The 15,042-nt window shown below is 39.5% G+C and overlaps 1 protein-coding gene across 2 annotated transcripts in view; it reads left to right on the top strand.

Annotated features, from left to right (window-relative positions):
- Positions 1–15,042, top strand: part of HECW2 (HECT, C2 and WW domain containing E3 ubiquitin protein ligase 2) — a 329,502-nt gene that overhangs the window by 240,895 nt on the left and 73,565 nt on the right. For both annotated transcript variants that reach the window (XM_090045208.1, XM_090045209.1), the window contains 4 exons: positions 6,731–6,881; positions 7,283–7,386; positions 11,797–11,921; positions 13,863–14,048. In XM_090045208.1, the coding sequence (XP_089901334.1) occupies positions 6,731–6,881; positions 7,283–7,386; positions 11,797–11,921; positions 13,863–14,048 (566 nt within the window). The remainder of the gene's footprint in view (positions 1–6,730; positions 6,882–7,282; positions 7,387–11,796; positions 11,922–13,862; positions 14,049–15,042) is intronic.

A 15,042-nucleotide genomic window follows, 5' to 3' on the forward strand; every position in this document is an offset into this window, starting at 1 on the left:
CAAACATTCTTCTTGTGCTCCCTTTACCTGTGGTCCTTGGTCTCAGAACATTCTCTACAAGTGACCTGAGCTTATTAAAATTTACATTTTTCAAGTCTAAGACTTTGAGCTTGGTATCTGTTTTGTCAGCCTTGCGACGGACCGTGAATGTAATGATTTTATGGTCACTATTGCTCAGGCTGCCTTCTGTGTTTAAGTTGGTCACCAGGTCATCTCCTTTGGCCAGGCCCAGGTCAAGAAGTTCATTGCCTCTAATTGACCTGTGCACCTCCTGAGTCAAAAGAAGTTCTTTGGTGCTGGTCAGGAAGGTTCATGATCTATCTGAGCTGGCCTAGCATTCCTCCCAAGAGATGTCTGGGTTGTTGAAGTCACCCATGGCAACCATGTCCCATGCATGTGCAGCCTCCATTAGTTCCCTGGCGAATGCTAGATCAAGTTCCTTTCCTTGGTTAGGTGGCCTGTAGTATACACTTACAGTCACGTCTATCTTACCATGCCTCCCCTGGAGCTTGACCCAGAGGGTTTCAAGCTATTCTTCTTTGGGGCTGACATTGGCTTGTAGGGAGGTGTATTGCTCCTTCACATAGAGAGCAACACCTCTCTCTTCCCTACATGATCCCTTCTGTGAAGAATGTAGCCTTTTATGGCTATACTCCAGTCATGAGAGGAGTTCCACCAGGTCTCTGTGATCCCTACCAGATCGTAGTGCCCAGCTGGAGGACTAGTTCCTCCTGCTTGTTCCCCATGCTTCTGGCATTGGCGTACAGGCACTGAAGTCCTTCTACTGAGGTTGCTGGCCCCCTGGTGTGTTGAAGAGGAGCTGTTTTCTCATCTCCTGTAAGAGTGGCTTGCTTAGTTTCATTGTCAATGGAGCTTTCCAGTATAGTGGTCCCTGGGTAGGCTCCAGTTAGTGTTCCCCATCCCCCTGTGATCTTAGTTTAAAGCCCTACATTTAAACTAATGCATGCAGTGCATTAGTTATAAGATGAACATTTTCTCCTTAGTTGACCTGGTAGTGCATAACTGATGATTATGAGTGATCATTGGTGGAATGATAAAATTAAGGGTATAATAAAAGACATTTTTTATTTCAATTACTTCTGTTTCAAGGAAGAATACATCTTCTATGGATACAAAGAAAACGTGAATATTGGATGATTCTAAATTGTCTGACAAATAGTTATGCAGTATTTTATATATGGCAGGCACATTGCTCTCAATTGTTTCACTGATGTCCTTGAATAATCCTGACCCAGTCAATATTAGTTATATTTAAAACATTATTGGATCCATCTGTAAACTGCTAGCCAATTTCAGGCATCCCTCTCACAGTCAGACATTAATCTATACCTGCCCCAATTTATATAGCCTTCAGGTAGTTTTGAAGTCTTTTACCAGGCAGCAGAAGCAAACACCTTTGGCTGCAATTCTGGCCCCGCTGATGTCATTAGCTAAACTCTCATTGACTTCAGGGTTTGGGGATGTATTCACTGAATTTAAAATTAATAAGGTAGTAGTCTTGCTGCGTGGACCAGGATTGTATTTGCTTTAGTAATGGCAGACAATAGAGAGATGTAGCCTGATATCAGATGCAGTGTCTACCACGTATTAAAATATATCAGGAAAAACAGTTTTGATTCTAGTAACTGAAGATTCTCATAAGTAGTAGGAAAGTACAGAGAGCAAAGTTAGTTCATGTGGGGACACAAGGATCACACGTGCTTTGTAGTTATCAGCTGTTGCATAGCAACCTAGCTGCATAGTGAACATGCACATTCACGGACTTGATTCTAATCACCAGCAGGAAAAATGCTTGTATGCACAGAATGTGGTTTCAAATGTGGATGCTAATAATCAGGTGATTCTGCTAAGCTTAGATGCTAATAATTGGATGACACAACAGGCACCTATACACGTGCTCTGGCATGTTCTGATTAGAACGCGTCGAACCAGACTTGATTAATCTAATTCTGATTAGAACACTTCAGCCGACTTGATGAATCAAGTCTTGTTCAATGCGTTCTAATCAGAATGCTCCAGTGTGCTGCAGCATCTCATGTATTCAGCGTCCCCGTGTTTAAAAATGGCCATGGAGGTGCTCTAACTAAAGTTCCTTGAACACCATTTTGGAATGCAGGTTACTGAATACACAAGATGCAGCGGGCATTTTAATTAGTGCGCCTCCCAAGAACCACTCTTATTAAAATGCCCTTCCCACCGCAGAGCATGTGTAAAAGTGCCCTGTATGACTTCATAACAGAACATCAAAGTACTGAGGAGATTTTGCTTCAGGTTGATTCTATTGCAATAAATGTTTATAGAAGCTTAGTCATATGCACAGGCTCCAAAATTAAACCCTACCTCTATAAGCCAGTGTTACTTATTTCAGAAAAATGCCTGGAGAAAATACATACCTGGTCTCTTATCCTTTTAAGACTGAACATTTACAGGAAATATTTGAATGAGATCAAGTTAGGGTACAATACGTTAAAAAAACTTGAAGGTAGCTTTCTCACTACAGCTTTGTAATACAAAACTACTTACTTTTCACACAGGAACTGTTCATACTATAATGGCTGTATTACAAAAAAATTCATAAATTAAAAAAAGTTTTAGCTATATAGTATTCTACCATACCTGTCATCGACTAGGATTTTATATATGACTATAAATATATATTTAAATCAAGGTTCAGTGCAAGGATTTATGCAGACTATTCATCTATTACTATTAATAAAACTTTAACTAAGAAAAAATACTAACTGTCCTATAGATTTAGTTTTCTATCTGAAACTGTGCCCTGGATAATAATGTAACATTCAAGCAAATGCTTTATGTGAAGTAACATGTTCACTCAGTCAAAATTTGTAGACAGTATAGGGCAGACTCAAGGTGCATTGGGATACATTTTATTTGTTGCTTTATCAAAATCCGTGGGATAAAGGAGACACAACAAAAACAGTTCTTTATGTTGCTTCATAAGTGATGCTAAAAAAAACAAAACAAAAAAAATTAGTCAATGTATCGCCTGCCATATATAACCTTAAAAATACTTACTGTCTGTTCACTAGGCAATGCAAAAGTCATAAGAACTTGTACCACATGGCCTTGTTTAATTGCAAATTCACTGGACTTTCAAATTTGTTTTTAAAGATATTTTTGTAAATGCACTTGCATTCAGTTAAACTGTTTGAAGTAGCAGTAGTCTGTGTGGCCTCAGTAAATGCATAGAAAGAAACCCTAATCCATTGCAGTATTTGCTTGTGTGTTTATTCTGAAGACAACTCACGCACTCAAAGTAAGCATAGGAACTTTCCTGGACTTGGACTTCATTTAAAAAATGAGGAATACATACGATAATTTGAGCTTTTTTTTGTCCTTCAAAAAGGTCTTTGTTTTCACCAGAATACAAAATTCTGAAAGACAAGTGAAAAATTACACCAAATGAAAAAGTTAGCTTTTGTCAGGGTTAAATAGTTGGAGTTAATTTATTCTATATGATCTCAGAAGTAAACCAGTTTCTGTGCAAATTACCAAGGTTGTCTGTTACTTTGAATATAGTTTCTGCTTTCCATAAGGGCAGGCCAGCTTATTTTCCACTGATTGACACATTAGCATCATTTAGTTGAATTCATATACACAATAAACAAAAATCTCAACACTTCTGACAGCTCATCAAAAATATATTTTTGACAAGTTAGATTTGCTGCCTAAATGTAAAGGGTCTGCCTCTTTTTGTTTTCCAATGGACAGTCCTACCTTTGCTCATAGTACTTTTGGCTTATTATTAGAGCTGCTTGGGAAGTTTTCTAATGAAAATTTTTTCATTAGAAAATGCTGATTAGTTGAAACTGCAACTTTCTGGGGAGAATATCTGTTTCAACCACTTCATTTAGGAAAAAAATTGCAAAGACTTTAAAATGTTAAAAGTATCCCATTTTGCCCTTTCTAGAAAGAAACAATGGGTGCATCCACACATACAAGCATGTGCGCTTGCAGCAGCTCAAATGGAAGCAGTGCAAATTTGAGCCGGGGTTTTTTGCTTCAGCGCATGTGCTTGGACATGCACTTTGTTGTGGAACAAATTGTGCCACTTGGGGCACAATAACCCTACTTGGCTCCTCCCGAATCTTCAGCCAGTGGGAGCTAGAGCCCGGGGCCAGCACCTTTGCTGGTCCCAGCAGTATAAAAAGCCACCCTGGCAAGCAGCTCAGGGCTACTAGCTCTCAGGAGCTTCTGGGGCCCAGCCAATTGGTACCTGGGGACACTAACTCTTGTGCCAGCTGGACTGCTGAAGCAGCCCTGAAAGTTCCCTGCACCCTCTACCCACTACAGCAGTCTGGCAGTGGGGGCTGCTGTCTGGCTGTGTCATAATACACGTAAAATAAACAGAGCCTGAGGTTTTAAGGTTGTCAGGGTTTGAGGCGGGGCAAGAGGCACATGCGTGCTCATGTGAACACGCCCAATTTGTTTTTTTAAGTTTGAAATGATTTTTTTGGTTTGAAATTTGTTTTATTATAAAAATAGAAGTCAATATCTTAATATTTTGTTTGACATACATAGATATCTATTTATGGTTCACCAAGATTTTAGCTTTTTGTCATGATTTAACTTTGGAAAAAGTTGTAAAATATTAACATTTTTCACAAGACCAGATATTCATTGCTCAGCCAGAGCTCTTGAACTTTTTCTTTTCTTTTTCTTTATTTAGCTTATTTATCTTTCCCAACAAAACCGTTAGCTTAGTTTTCCTAACCTCTGCTTTAGGCACTTATGTTTTTAAGTGTACTGCCCCTTCATAGAAATGAAGAAATAATTTGCATCAGAGCTAGCTAAGTAACAGAGATGTACTGTAGGGATGTCATACTTGGTTTGTCTCAAAATCTACTTGTCTTGCCTCCCCTGCATCTCATCCCTAACAGACCCTACAGTGAAATGCAGAGAGCCATTTAGCTGTCTTCAACAGTTGACAGAAGTCATAATACATGTAAAATAAACAGAGCCTGAGGTTTTAAGGTTGTCAGTGTTAAGTGCTTCACAGTAAAATTATTTAAGGCCTATTCTGTGCTATCAAGATATTGATAGAGCACAGTTTTATGCCCTTGGTTCTGAAGGATCTGCAGTGTCTTAAGAGTTGGCTGATAACCAGTGGTCCTTGATTTACTGAAGCTACTGATATTTTTCTCTAGACTTGGATATGAAAAATACCATATTCAAAAGACTTTTTAATTGTTGTATATTGTTTTTCAAATAATATTTTAAGTGCTCTGTGTATTTTCTGTATTTGCTAGTACCAAACACACAACACTGCCATCAGGTCTTCATAAGTAACCTTAACTTTTAGATACAAAAGATTATTATTTATTTGTACGTATTCTTTGAATGTTGGTGGCATCTACAGGCCCTAGCTAAAACTAGAGCCCCATTGTGGTAGCACTTTGCAGATACAGAGAAAATGTTCCTGCACCAAAAAGCTTTAAAAATGCTGAGATTGTCTCTTGTACCAAGTCTTTTCTGAGAACAGTGGAGTAGCCATGGCTGGGAGCAGAATCCTGCTGATTGCTTCCCTGGGAGGTTTTATGTCTGCCACAGCTCCATCAGCTGTTGAGCATTTCCAAGGTACCATCTACTGACTGAGGCATACTGCAGTCCAGCACATTCTGGCCTTTTTTTGCCCTGAACTGAGGCTGGCTAGTAATCAGAATAGCTAGCTCTCCCTCCAGTGGTTATTCCCTACCACACAGTGAGTTCCCAGCTACAGAGAAGGGGTTATTTCAGCTTCCTTTGTACCATCTGAATGAGCCAGAGAATCTGTCCATAAGGGTTAATATAGGCATACGAAAGTTATCTCACTGCTTAATGCATCTTTTTCTTTTCTGGCTGTATAATGGGTGCCATTTATGGACTTAACACTTGCTACTTCACAGTCATTATGTACAATGTTGTCTCCTATCCTGAGCATAGGATGACAATGCACTTGTATCAGATACAGTACCTCAGAAGGGCCAATTCTGCACTGTTAATGTTGTCTACTATATTTGGTATGATTTCATGCAAAGGAATTCATATTTGGTCAGAATCTACTAAAATTGGTCTGTTTAAGTTTGCATGCAAAGCTAATTTTGTATGGTATTTATGTCATTCCGATCATTAGAACGTTTTAAAATGAAAGAGCATGAAGATTGCCAAATGTTTAATTGGGATTGCCAAAGTGTCTAACTCCCCTTTAATGTGGTAACATGTAGCATAGGTGTAATTGCATCCTCAAGTCATTTTTATTATAAAGTACACATTTTATATCATTGACTAATCTGCCTTCCTGCTGCTAGTATTAGTTGCCAGAAAACAACAACCAGGCATCAAATTAACACTAGTTTAAGGGTTCTCACCTGTTCTATACGTAAGTCTGTATATCCCTAAAGTCTACTTAAACCCTAATTTCATGACTTAAATGGAGCACAAGCCTTGAGCTTGTATTGAGCAGGTACACAGATAAACTGGATACTCCATAGTGAATGTGAACTCTGCAAAAACTCCATACAACAGATAGTTGTGGAATAACATCAGGAAAAAGAGCCCTGTGTTTTAGCCATGAGTTGGGGAGCAATCAAAAAGTGCTGGATTGGAGGCTTTTTGTTGGGGGGAGAGATTAAAAACAATAGATGCAATTTAAAAGCAGCAAAGGTTTTAAAGAAAAAATCATCCCTCTCAATCCATCATTACTGTTCAGACTGGGAGGCTCGGATCGACAGCCATGGAAGGATATTCTATGTGGACCATGTAAACAGAACTACAACGTGGCAGCGACCCACAGCTCCCCCTGCCCCTCAAATCCTCCAGAGGTCAAACTCTATTCAGCAAATGGAGCAGCTGAACCGCCGGTGAGAACTGTAGTTTTTCCTTGTTAATTTTCTAGTACCAGGCTATGTGAGCCATTTTATGAGCAAATGTGAAGACTGGCTTCCAACCACTACTCCAGGTATCTCTGTATTCTTTAGTGTGCTGAACTGTGGTTCTTTTGGAGGTCCCTTCAACTCTGGCTGAATGTCCTTAGTGTCAGTATTCCACCTATGTTCAATGTCAATGTGGCCAACAAAAATTGGTAAGGAACCCCAGGAAGCCAGGCTGCAGAGGGCAGGTAATGAGTAAATTACAGAGATTAGTGACTTTTGGAATGCATGGGACAAAAAAGCAAATATATCAAGCCTCAGTGTTTGACGTTCCTGTGAACCAGGGCTAGGGTGCATTCACTGTTCAGTAAATCCAGCCTTGTATCTCCTAGGTATCAGAGTATCCGACGAACAATGACTAATGACAGGCCTGAAGAGCACACAAACACTGTTGATGGAGCTGGAGAGGAAACTGACCTCCACCCTTCTAATGCAGGTAGGAGCAAAGTAGATTACTGTAAAAGGAAACTCCCAAATATGTGCTGTTTGGCTAAAGTGAGAGAAAGAATCACCTGTTTTCTGTCCTCAAGGAATTGACTTATCATTTTTGTTACTACTGTTCTACTTCTGCAGGCTATGGCACACCCTGGTATGGCTTATTCATTCTGCATATTGAATAATTGTGTGTGTGATCCAGCATCTTTATTCAGTCACTTTAGAAAGCGATCCAAATGGCTGAATGAGTAGAAAGAGGTACTTAGCCATGTTAGTGTAAAAACAGGCAGAAAACAGGCTAGATTTGCGTCTTATAGACTAATCAGAGATTAGATTAGTGATGCATAGCATAAGCTTTTGTGAGCAGCAAGCGGACTTCATCAGATGGTGTGAAAGGACTGCAGGAAGCAGAGCTTTTAACATTAAGCAGTAATTAGAACACAAAGGGTAAGGAAGGAAGAAAAAAAGCACTCAGTGCTGACAGAGGCAAGGTAGGTAGGGGAGAGAAAAAGAAAGCAGTTAATCCATTAAGGGACATAGAGTTATAAGAACTAATTCAGGTAATAATTTAAGACTCCATAGCCTTGGTTTAGACCATAATTAACACAATCTAATCTGTGGATGATTTTTATTCTGCAATTTCCCATTCAGTTTCATTTTTAAAGTTTTGTTGTCTAAGAATAGCCACTCTGAGGTCAGTGGTGGAGACTAAGTACAGGTGGTCAAAAAGCCCAAGGCTGAATCAATTCAGTCTTTGCAGGTTAGTCTTAAGCTGCATAGATTGAACTGATAAGCAAGTGAATAGACATTCACTTTTGATTCCAGAAATGCAGCCAAAAGCCTGCAGTGGCCCAGGTCAGAAGTGATAGGGTGCTAAAGCATGCCTCCGTGCTCAGCTGGAGCAGATAGCTTGGACCAAGGCTAGGCCACCCACCCTGCGAGATGGGATTTGCAGGGGAGGTGCAAAGCATCCTGGGATGCTGGGGGATTGTGAGTTAACTTGAATCTGGAGGGGACCTGGGACAGAAATTCAATAAACCAATTTAACCTAAATCAGTTAAGCCTGATACTACATTCAGCCAGGATTTTTTTAAACTGGCTTTGGCCATTTTGAAAGCAATTTATTTGCACTGAGCTTCTGTTGTGGTATAGATCTGAACCAGTTTCTGATCACTTATACCAGTTTGTGTGTAATTTCTGACCCTGGCCAGAATGTCCAGGGAGTTAGTATTCTGCCACAGGATTGTGCATCTTCTGGTATTGACATCTGGTACTGGTGTTCATTCATTTTTACATGGAGTGATCTCTCCATCTGTCCAATGTAGAAATCAGAGGGGCACTATAAGCAAATCATGGCATGTATGATATTGGTAGAAGTTCAGGTAAGTAAACCTTGGATGTCATAATCTGTGTTTTTCTGCTCAGTTATGAAGTGGTCTGTGTTGATGAGAGGGCACATCTGGCATGTGAGTTCAGAGCAAGGTCTGGTGCCTTAGCGAGAATAGGAGTTAGGTAGTCTGTTGCTGGAGAGATGCTGTTTGAGGTTGGCACGCTGCCTGTAAGCCAGAGTAGGTTTGTCTGCCATGGCTACCTTGAGATGGTTGTCATTTCCCAGGCCCCTTGTAGAGAAAGAGTATAAAAATTGAATAATCTAGAATAAAATTATTCTGCATCTGCCACCTTCTTTGGTCATTATTAATGGTGGTATATAACAAACACCAGGCTAGTCTGTAGCTTTTGCTTTTATTCTGTTATTATGCTTGTAGCTGACAGCTTTGCCTCTTTTCTTGACTCCAGAGCTTGTTGGTTGCCCCCATTCCTGATGTCAGATTGACAAGCTAAGACATTAGTTTGCATGCACTATGCCAGCAGTGTCATATAGCTGTAAGGTAACCTCAATTTTGTCTCACAATTTCTAGTCTCACAATGCCTGAAAACTCACCATTATTTTACTCACCATTATTTTTCTTATATCGGGGCTTTTTTTCCATTGTTAAAGCCTTAACCACTTGAGTCCGATTATTTCTCTGTTCATATTCTGTTATTGCCACTGAGGTTCACGTGGATGCTGATGGTCTCAAGAAATGAGGAAAATTCCATCTGAGGAAAATGCAGCATCCCATGGCAGGCATCAGGGTAGGTGTGGGCTGCAGTCAGAAGCCAAGAATCTGGGTGAATAAACCCATGCTGAGGTCACAGTTAGACTGTTAGCAGAGCAAGAACTAGTTGGTATAAAGTTAGCTGAGGTCTCTTGTATATGTAGAAGTCAGTTAACTGCAGAGTAGCCAAACCACAGTGGGAGGAATTGTGGGCTGTACTGCATTATTTTTTGCTCTAATGATCCTTTTTTTTCTTGCTCAGCTCTCCTTTAGATTCAGCTTTTCACTTTTCTGGGCTGGAAACATTATTTAGCTCAAATGTTACCTGTATTTGCAAGTGCCCCTGTTTTTTATTTAATTTTTTCCCATTTGCATTTATCTTTTCCTTCTTTTCTTGTTTATTTCCTGTTCTCCCCTCTGCTTTTATTCCCATTCACAGCTTTTCTTTGGTTTACATATTCTGTTATTGAAGTAATCTTTATTCTATATTATTGAAGCTCATTTAGCATTTAGTAATGGCTGGATTCCCCCCCCTTCCCAAATCAATGAGGAAGGATGACCATAGGTGAACCATGTTGCATGTTAAAGAACATCTCTGAAAAATGGAAGATGGCATAATTTTTCTTGGTCCTGAATATGAGCACTGTGGTCTGCAGCTGCATTTACAAAATCCCCCCACCCCTCTGTTAACAATACAGTCTTTATCCAAACCTCCTGTTTTTAAATGCATGCCTTCCTAATTGAAATAATATAGCAAATTTCCAGTTCATTACATTAGTGAGAAATCAATGTTTATTAGGCAACCATTGATCCTTTGGATCGTGGTCTCTGTGTATGAGGTCTAGTCAGATGTCTGATGAATCTGCTTGTGGTTGACAGTTCCAATTTGCAAGTGACACAGCTTGTTACAAGTTTCACAAATCCATTTGTTGTCTGAGTTGGAATCCAAGTTTACAGCATGCCGCTTCCTTCTTTTCTCACTTTGCTTCCTTCCTGTGGATCAAAGCCACTTAATGGTGAACTGCACCCAGTGCCAGATGGTCCCTCCAGGTTGGATGGGATTCTGCGCACTCCTCCCAGCTTTCTACATTGATGTTGAACAACTTCCTATCATTTTTGCACACATCACGGTACTACCATAGAGGCTGACCCTGCTTTCTAGAGCCATCTTAAATCTCTCTGTACAAAGTATTCTTAGGGATACAGTCTCCTTCCATTCTCCTGACATGGCTGAGTCATCATGACCTCCTCTTCTTGATAGTAGATTCCAAGTGTGTCAGCCCTGCATGATTCAGCACCTTTGTGTTTGGCATTTTGTGTTTCCACTTTATTTTTACGGTCTTGCACAGGCATCTTGTATGGAAGCCGTTCAGTGTCCTGATGTGCCAAGCATACGTAGTCCACATTTCTGAATCATAAAGCAGGGATGACATCACTCAAGTCTCATAAATTCACATTTTCACCTTAGTTGATAGTTTGTTGTTATTCCATGCCCATTTCTGTAATAGCCTGAAATTCTTAGCTGCTTTTCCAATTCTATTAGTTCATTCTGAAGGCCGAAATTCCTGCTGATCATAAAACCCCCGTAGCAGAAGCTGTCAATGACATCAAGAGATTTACCCTTCACAGTGAGGTTGGGCACTGGTTCTTCCACCCATTGGTACATGAAATTAGTGTACTTAACTGCTAAGAGAACAGCCAAATTATTATCATACCCATCTTGAAAGAGGAAATTGAAACTTATTTCCTTAACAAATCGTTTCTCTCTTCTGTTTTGTAAGCACTTTTTCAAATATTGCATGACTGACCAGGTTGGGTTATTGGGAATGTTTTTTGTTTTTGTTTTTTAAAGAATTGAAACACTTTGAAACATTTAATAAATGACTTTTATATGCATTTGTACATACACATTGTTCAACATTTAAAAATACCACTTATATGTAGTTACCACTTGATGTTATCTGACAAAACATGGTTATCTGCTGTCTATTTATATGTAGAAATATGGCTGTGATATGTCAAATACCGCTGTGTATTGATTGATTATTTTTAGGGTGACGTGGTAACCTGAAGGCAATTAAAAATATATGTTGGACAGCTGTCTAACACACTCACCCCACAAAACTCAGATATCTGCAGCAAGCATTCACAGATATATTAGAATTATACATGGGATGCTTGTGCAGAGAAATACTTAAATAACCTGAAAGTTGCCATGCTGCATGACACAAATCAATACAGTTGTATAGTTGTTCGTAATGAGGCTTTCTTAAAGTTATTACCAGAAGTTTTTGCCATTTTTTTTAAATTAGATTTTCGAAGGGAGAATGTGCTGCCTCACTCTACCTCCAGGTCCAGGCTTACTTTGTTGCTACAGTCTCCTCCTGTGAAATTTCTTATCAGTCCAGAATTCTTTCCAGTGCTGCATTCTAACCCTGTAAGTACAGATGTAGAGATGAGCAGTTCCATACATGTACAGGGGGCTGGGGTTATGGTGTGGGTGCCAAAGCACATGGTTGACAATCCAGAGGTCGTAAGTTTGAGGCTATAGCAGGAGCTTTCACAGTACAGTCATGTCAGATTCCAGTAATTCTGCTAAATACCTTGTCATGAGGACATGGGCATGCAAAGGAAAGATAAATGTACATTTGTAAAGATGGGAAAATCTTGGAGTTCTTATCTATAAGCCTCTCTGTTGAGGTTAAGATATAAAACAGCGAAGAAGGTGATGAACTCCATAACAATAAGTATTTCTTGCCTTGTAACTCAACCAATCAACCCCCCCAAAATTGATGGTATGTGCTAGCTGATAAGATAAAACTTTGATCAGGATTTCTAACTTCATTTCTGCTTAAGGAGTTACAGTGGCTATTTGTTATAGGTCAGAAGTACTTCATTTATCCATAGAAAGCCAAGACGCTACAGTTTCTTTAGGCAAATGGAGTAATACAGTAGTGAACCATATTTTTATTTGATTTCATTCCATAGTTATAGTAACCACTGCTAAGGATCATATATGCCATTTCTGCCTAGTGGTTTTGTGGTATTTCAGCTACTTTCTAATTTCATATTTTATCCACAATGTAAGTTATAACATTATCAGCTAGTCTATAAAGTGCCACATTGCCTTGCCTTCTGCTTAACTTCAGATTAAGATGGTTAATTACTTCTCTCCATTTTGAAGATGTTAGTGATGCATGTGCCTTATGAAGTGGCTTTGCACAGGGATGAATGCCACCTAAAATGCTTTCAAATTTTACAGGATTGTTTGTTTTAATTAGTATAAGATATGTAGCATAAATAGAAATAACATAATGAATAGTTCATTGTCTGCATAAATTCCTGTTAATAATTCAGTGGTTTTAAAATTCTTGAACAATGCTAATTTTGCTTTATGATGTATGTTTGCTTGTGTGCATACCAATCATTCTGTTTAGCTCCACAGTTGAGACCTAATTTTTGTTTCCTTTCTTTACATTTTCATATTTTATTCTTGGTTATTCAGAGCCATAATCAAACATGCCTATGTCTTTTTAAAGGTCCAGTAGGTGGAAACTGTGTTAGCTTAAGTTCCTGATGAGTTTCCAAGAGGAATATATTACCACCCTGTCATACACCTCATTAATAAGTTTTATTGTGTATGCCATGGTTTCTAGTTTTTCCCAATATACCATCCTTAAGAGAATGCTTAGGAGTGCACTGCGAAGCCACTAAAATTGAGACAACTTTGTTGCCAGAAGAAGCAGTCTCAGTGCTTGACGTGAGTGAGGTGAATGGAGTGCTAAGAGATACACTCTATACTTCACTGGGGTGAATGGATAACAAAGATTTTTATTTTTTTTCTATTACTGTTGTTTAGCTGGAGGTGTATTAATTTAAAGTTTATCTGAGCAACAGGCCATCCTTTTACATTAAAAAGGTCACCTCTATCAGTAAGAAAAGGCTAGGTGTTTTTGAAATGTAGATGTCTTGCAAGATGCCTACAAGAATAAATAATTTCTAATAAAATATAGTAAGACAAATTCACTTAATAAGGGCTAACTATTCTACCTATCTTTAAAGTACACGAGCTTTATAGATATATAAGCATTGCTCTAATTGTTGAGGGTCCAGTTTGTCAAATCACAAATGTGCATTCATAACTTTAAATGCATGAGCAGGCCATTTGTCTTCAGTGGTATTACTCTTGGGCAACATTGAACACAGGAGGGATCTTTCTGTTAACCTCACTGGAGACTGCATCAGATTGGGTCTCAAGCTGTTGTCTGTTCATCAGAATGGATGGATTCTAATTGTTGGACTAATGGCCTTCCTATATAGATATTTAATTCTGATTTTCTTTTCAGAAATGTATTTATTTTTCTGATGGATTTTTCAGAGTGCCTACCGCATGTTTACAAACAACACGTGTTTAAAGCACATGATCACCAAAGTCCGGCGGGACACCCACCATTTTGAGCGCTACCAGCATAATCGTGATCTGGTGGGCTTCCTTAATATGTTTGCTAACAAACAGCTGGAGCTGCCAAGAGGCTGGGAAATGAAACATGACCATCAGGGCAAGGTAACTGGAATGCAAATAGAAGTCTGTTTGGATTTAGTCTCTATACTGATGGAATTGAGACAGTTGCTCTAAAAGAAGCCAAGGTGGAGACAACTAGAGAAATGATTAATCTTTCCCATAGAGAACGTGCTACTGTGGCCATTTTCCTTCCTCCTGCCTTGCATAGAGTGATATATCTTGTTTGTACTGAGGGAGTATTATTGAGAAGGGTACTCGAGTTAGGTCCCTTTAAATGCCAAACTATGTAGATGTTCAAGGAGGTTAATTGGGCAAAAAATAGTGGGACTGATCTAAATTAGTTCACCTGAGGAGCTGATCTAAATTACATTGGGAATGAGTTAGCCTGACTTAGTGAATGTCTGCACATTTGGAGTTCAGCCTTGGGGCTGGGGAAACCCAGCCATTCACCCCAGCTCCTGAACACTGCTCTTCTTCAGACTCCTACCTCCCCTCCCCCCCCATACCCTGACCTGGGCTATTTTCAGTACTCGACCCCACCCCCTGCAGACCCATCCTCCCACAGACTTATCAGTCCCCTCTTCCCTCAACTTACCAACCCCCACTGTGAATTCACTAGTCCCCTGCTGCCCTCTGATCCTGCCCATTCCTCCTCCTACCCTGACTTATTCCACATTCCTAGCATGGCTCCCGCACTGGCAAATGTTTACACGTCACTCCCGATCTACAGTTACACGGCTTAAAGTAAGGTATGGTGAACATCTGCGCATACCCAAACTGTAGAAATGTAGACTCCTCTGCCAAATGCATGTAGCTCTTTTGTCTTCTTAGGACTTTTTCCTGTTCACACTGGCCTATTATGCTTTTGTGCTTTTTCTGCAACTTTAAAATCTATTAAGCCATATTGGTTTGATTTTGTCGGACTTTTTATAAAGGTTCAATTTCTTCCTCCCCAAAATCTCTCAAACAGAATTTATTGCCACCATATTTGTTTTCCTAAACAGCACCTGATGTTCCTGAAGGAACATCCAAGTAC

Source organism: Crocodylus siamensis, chromosome 4, assembly GCF_052110815.1.
Source record: "Crocodylus siamensis isolate JL-2025a chromosome 4, ASM5211081v1, whole genome shotgun sequence".
In the NCBI taxonomy this organism is placed as follows: Eukaryota; Metazoa; Chordata; order Crocodylia; family Crocodylidae; genus Crocodylus; species Crocodylus siamensis.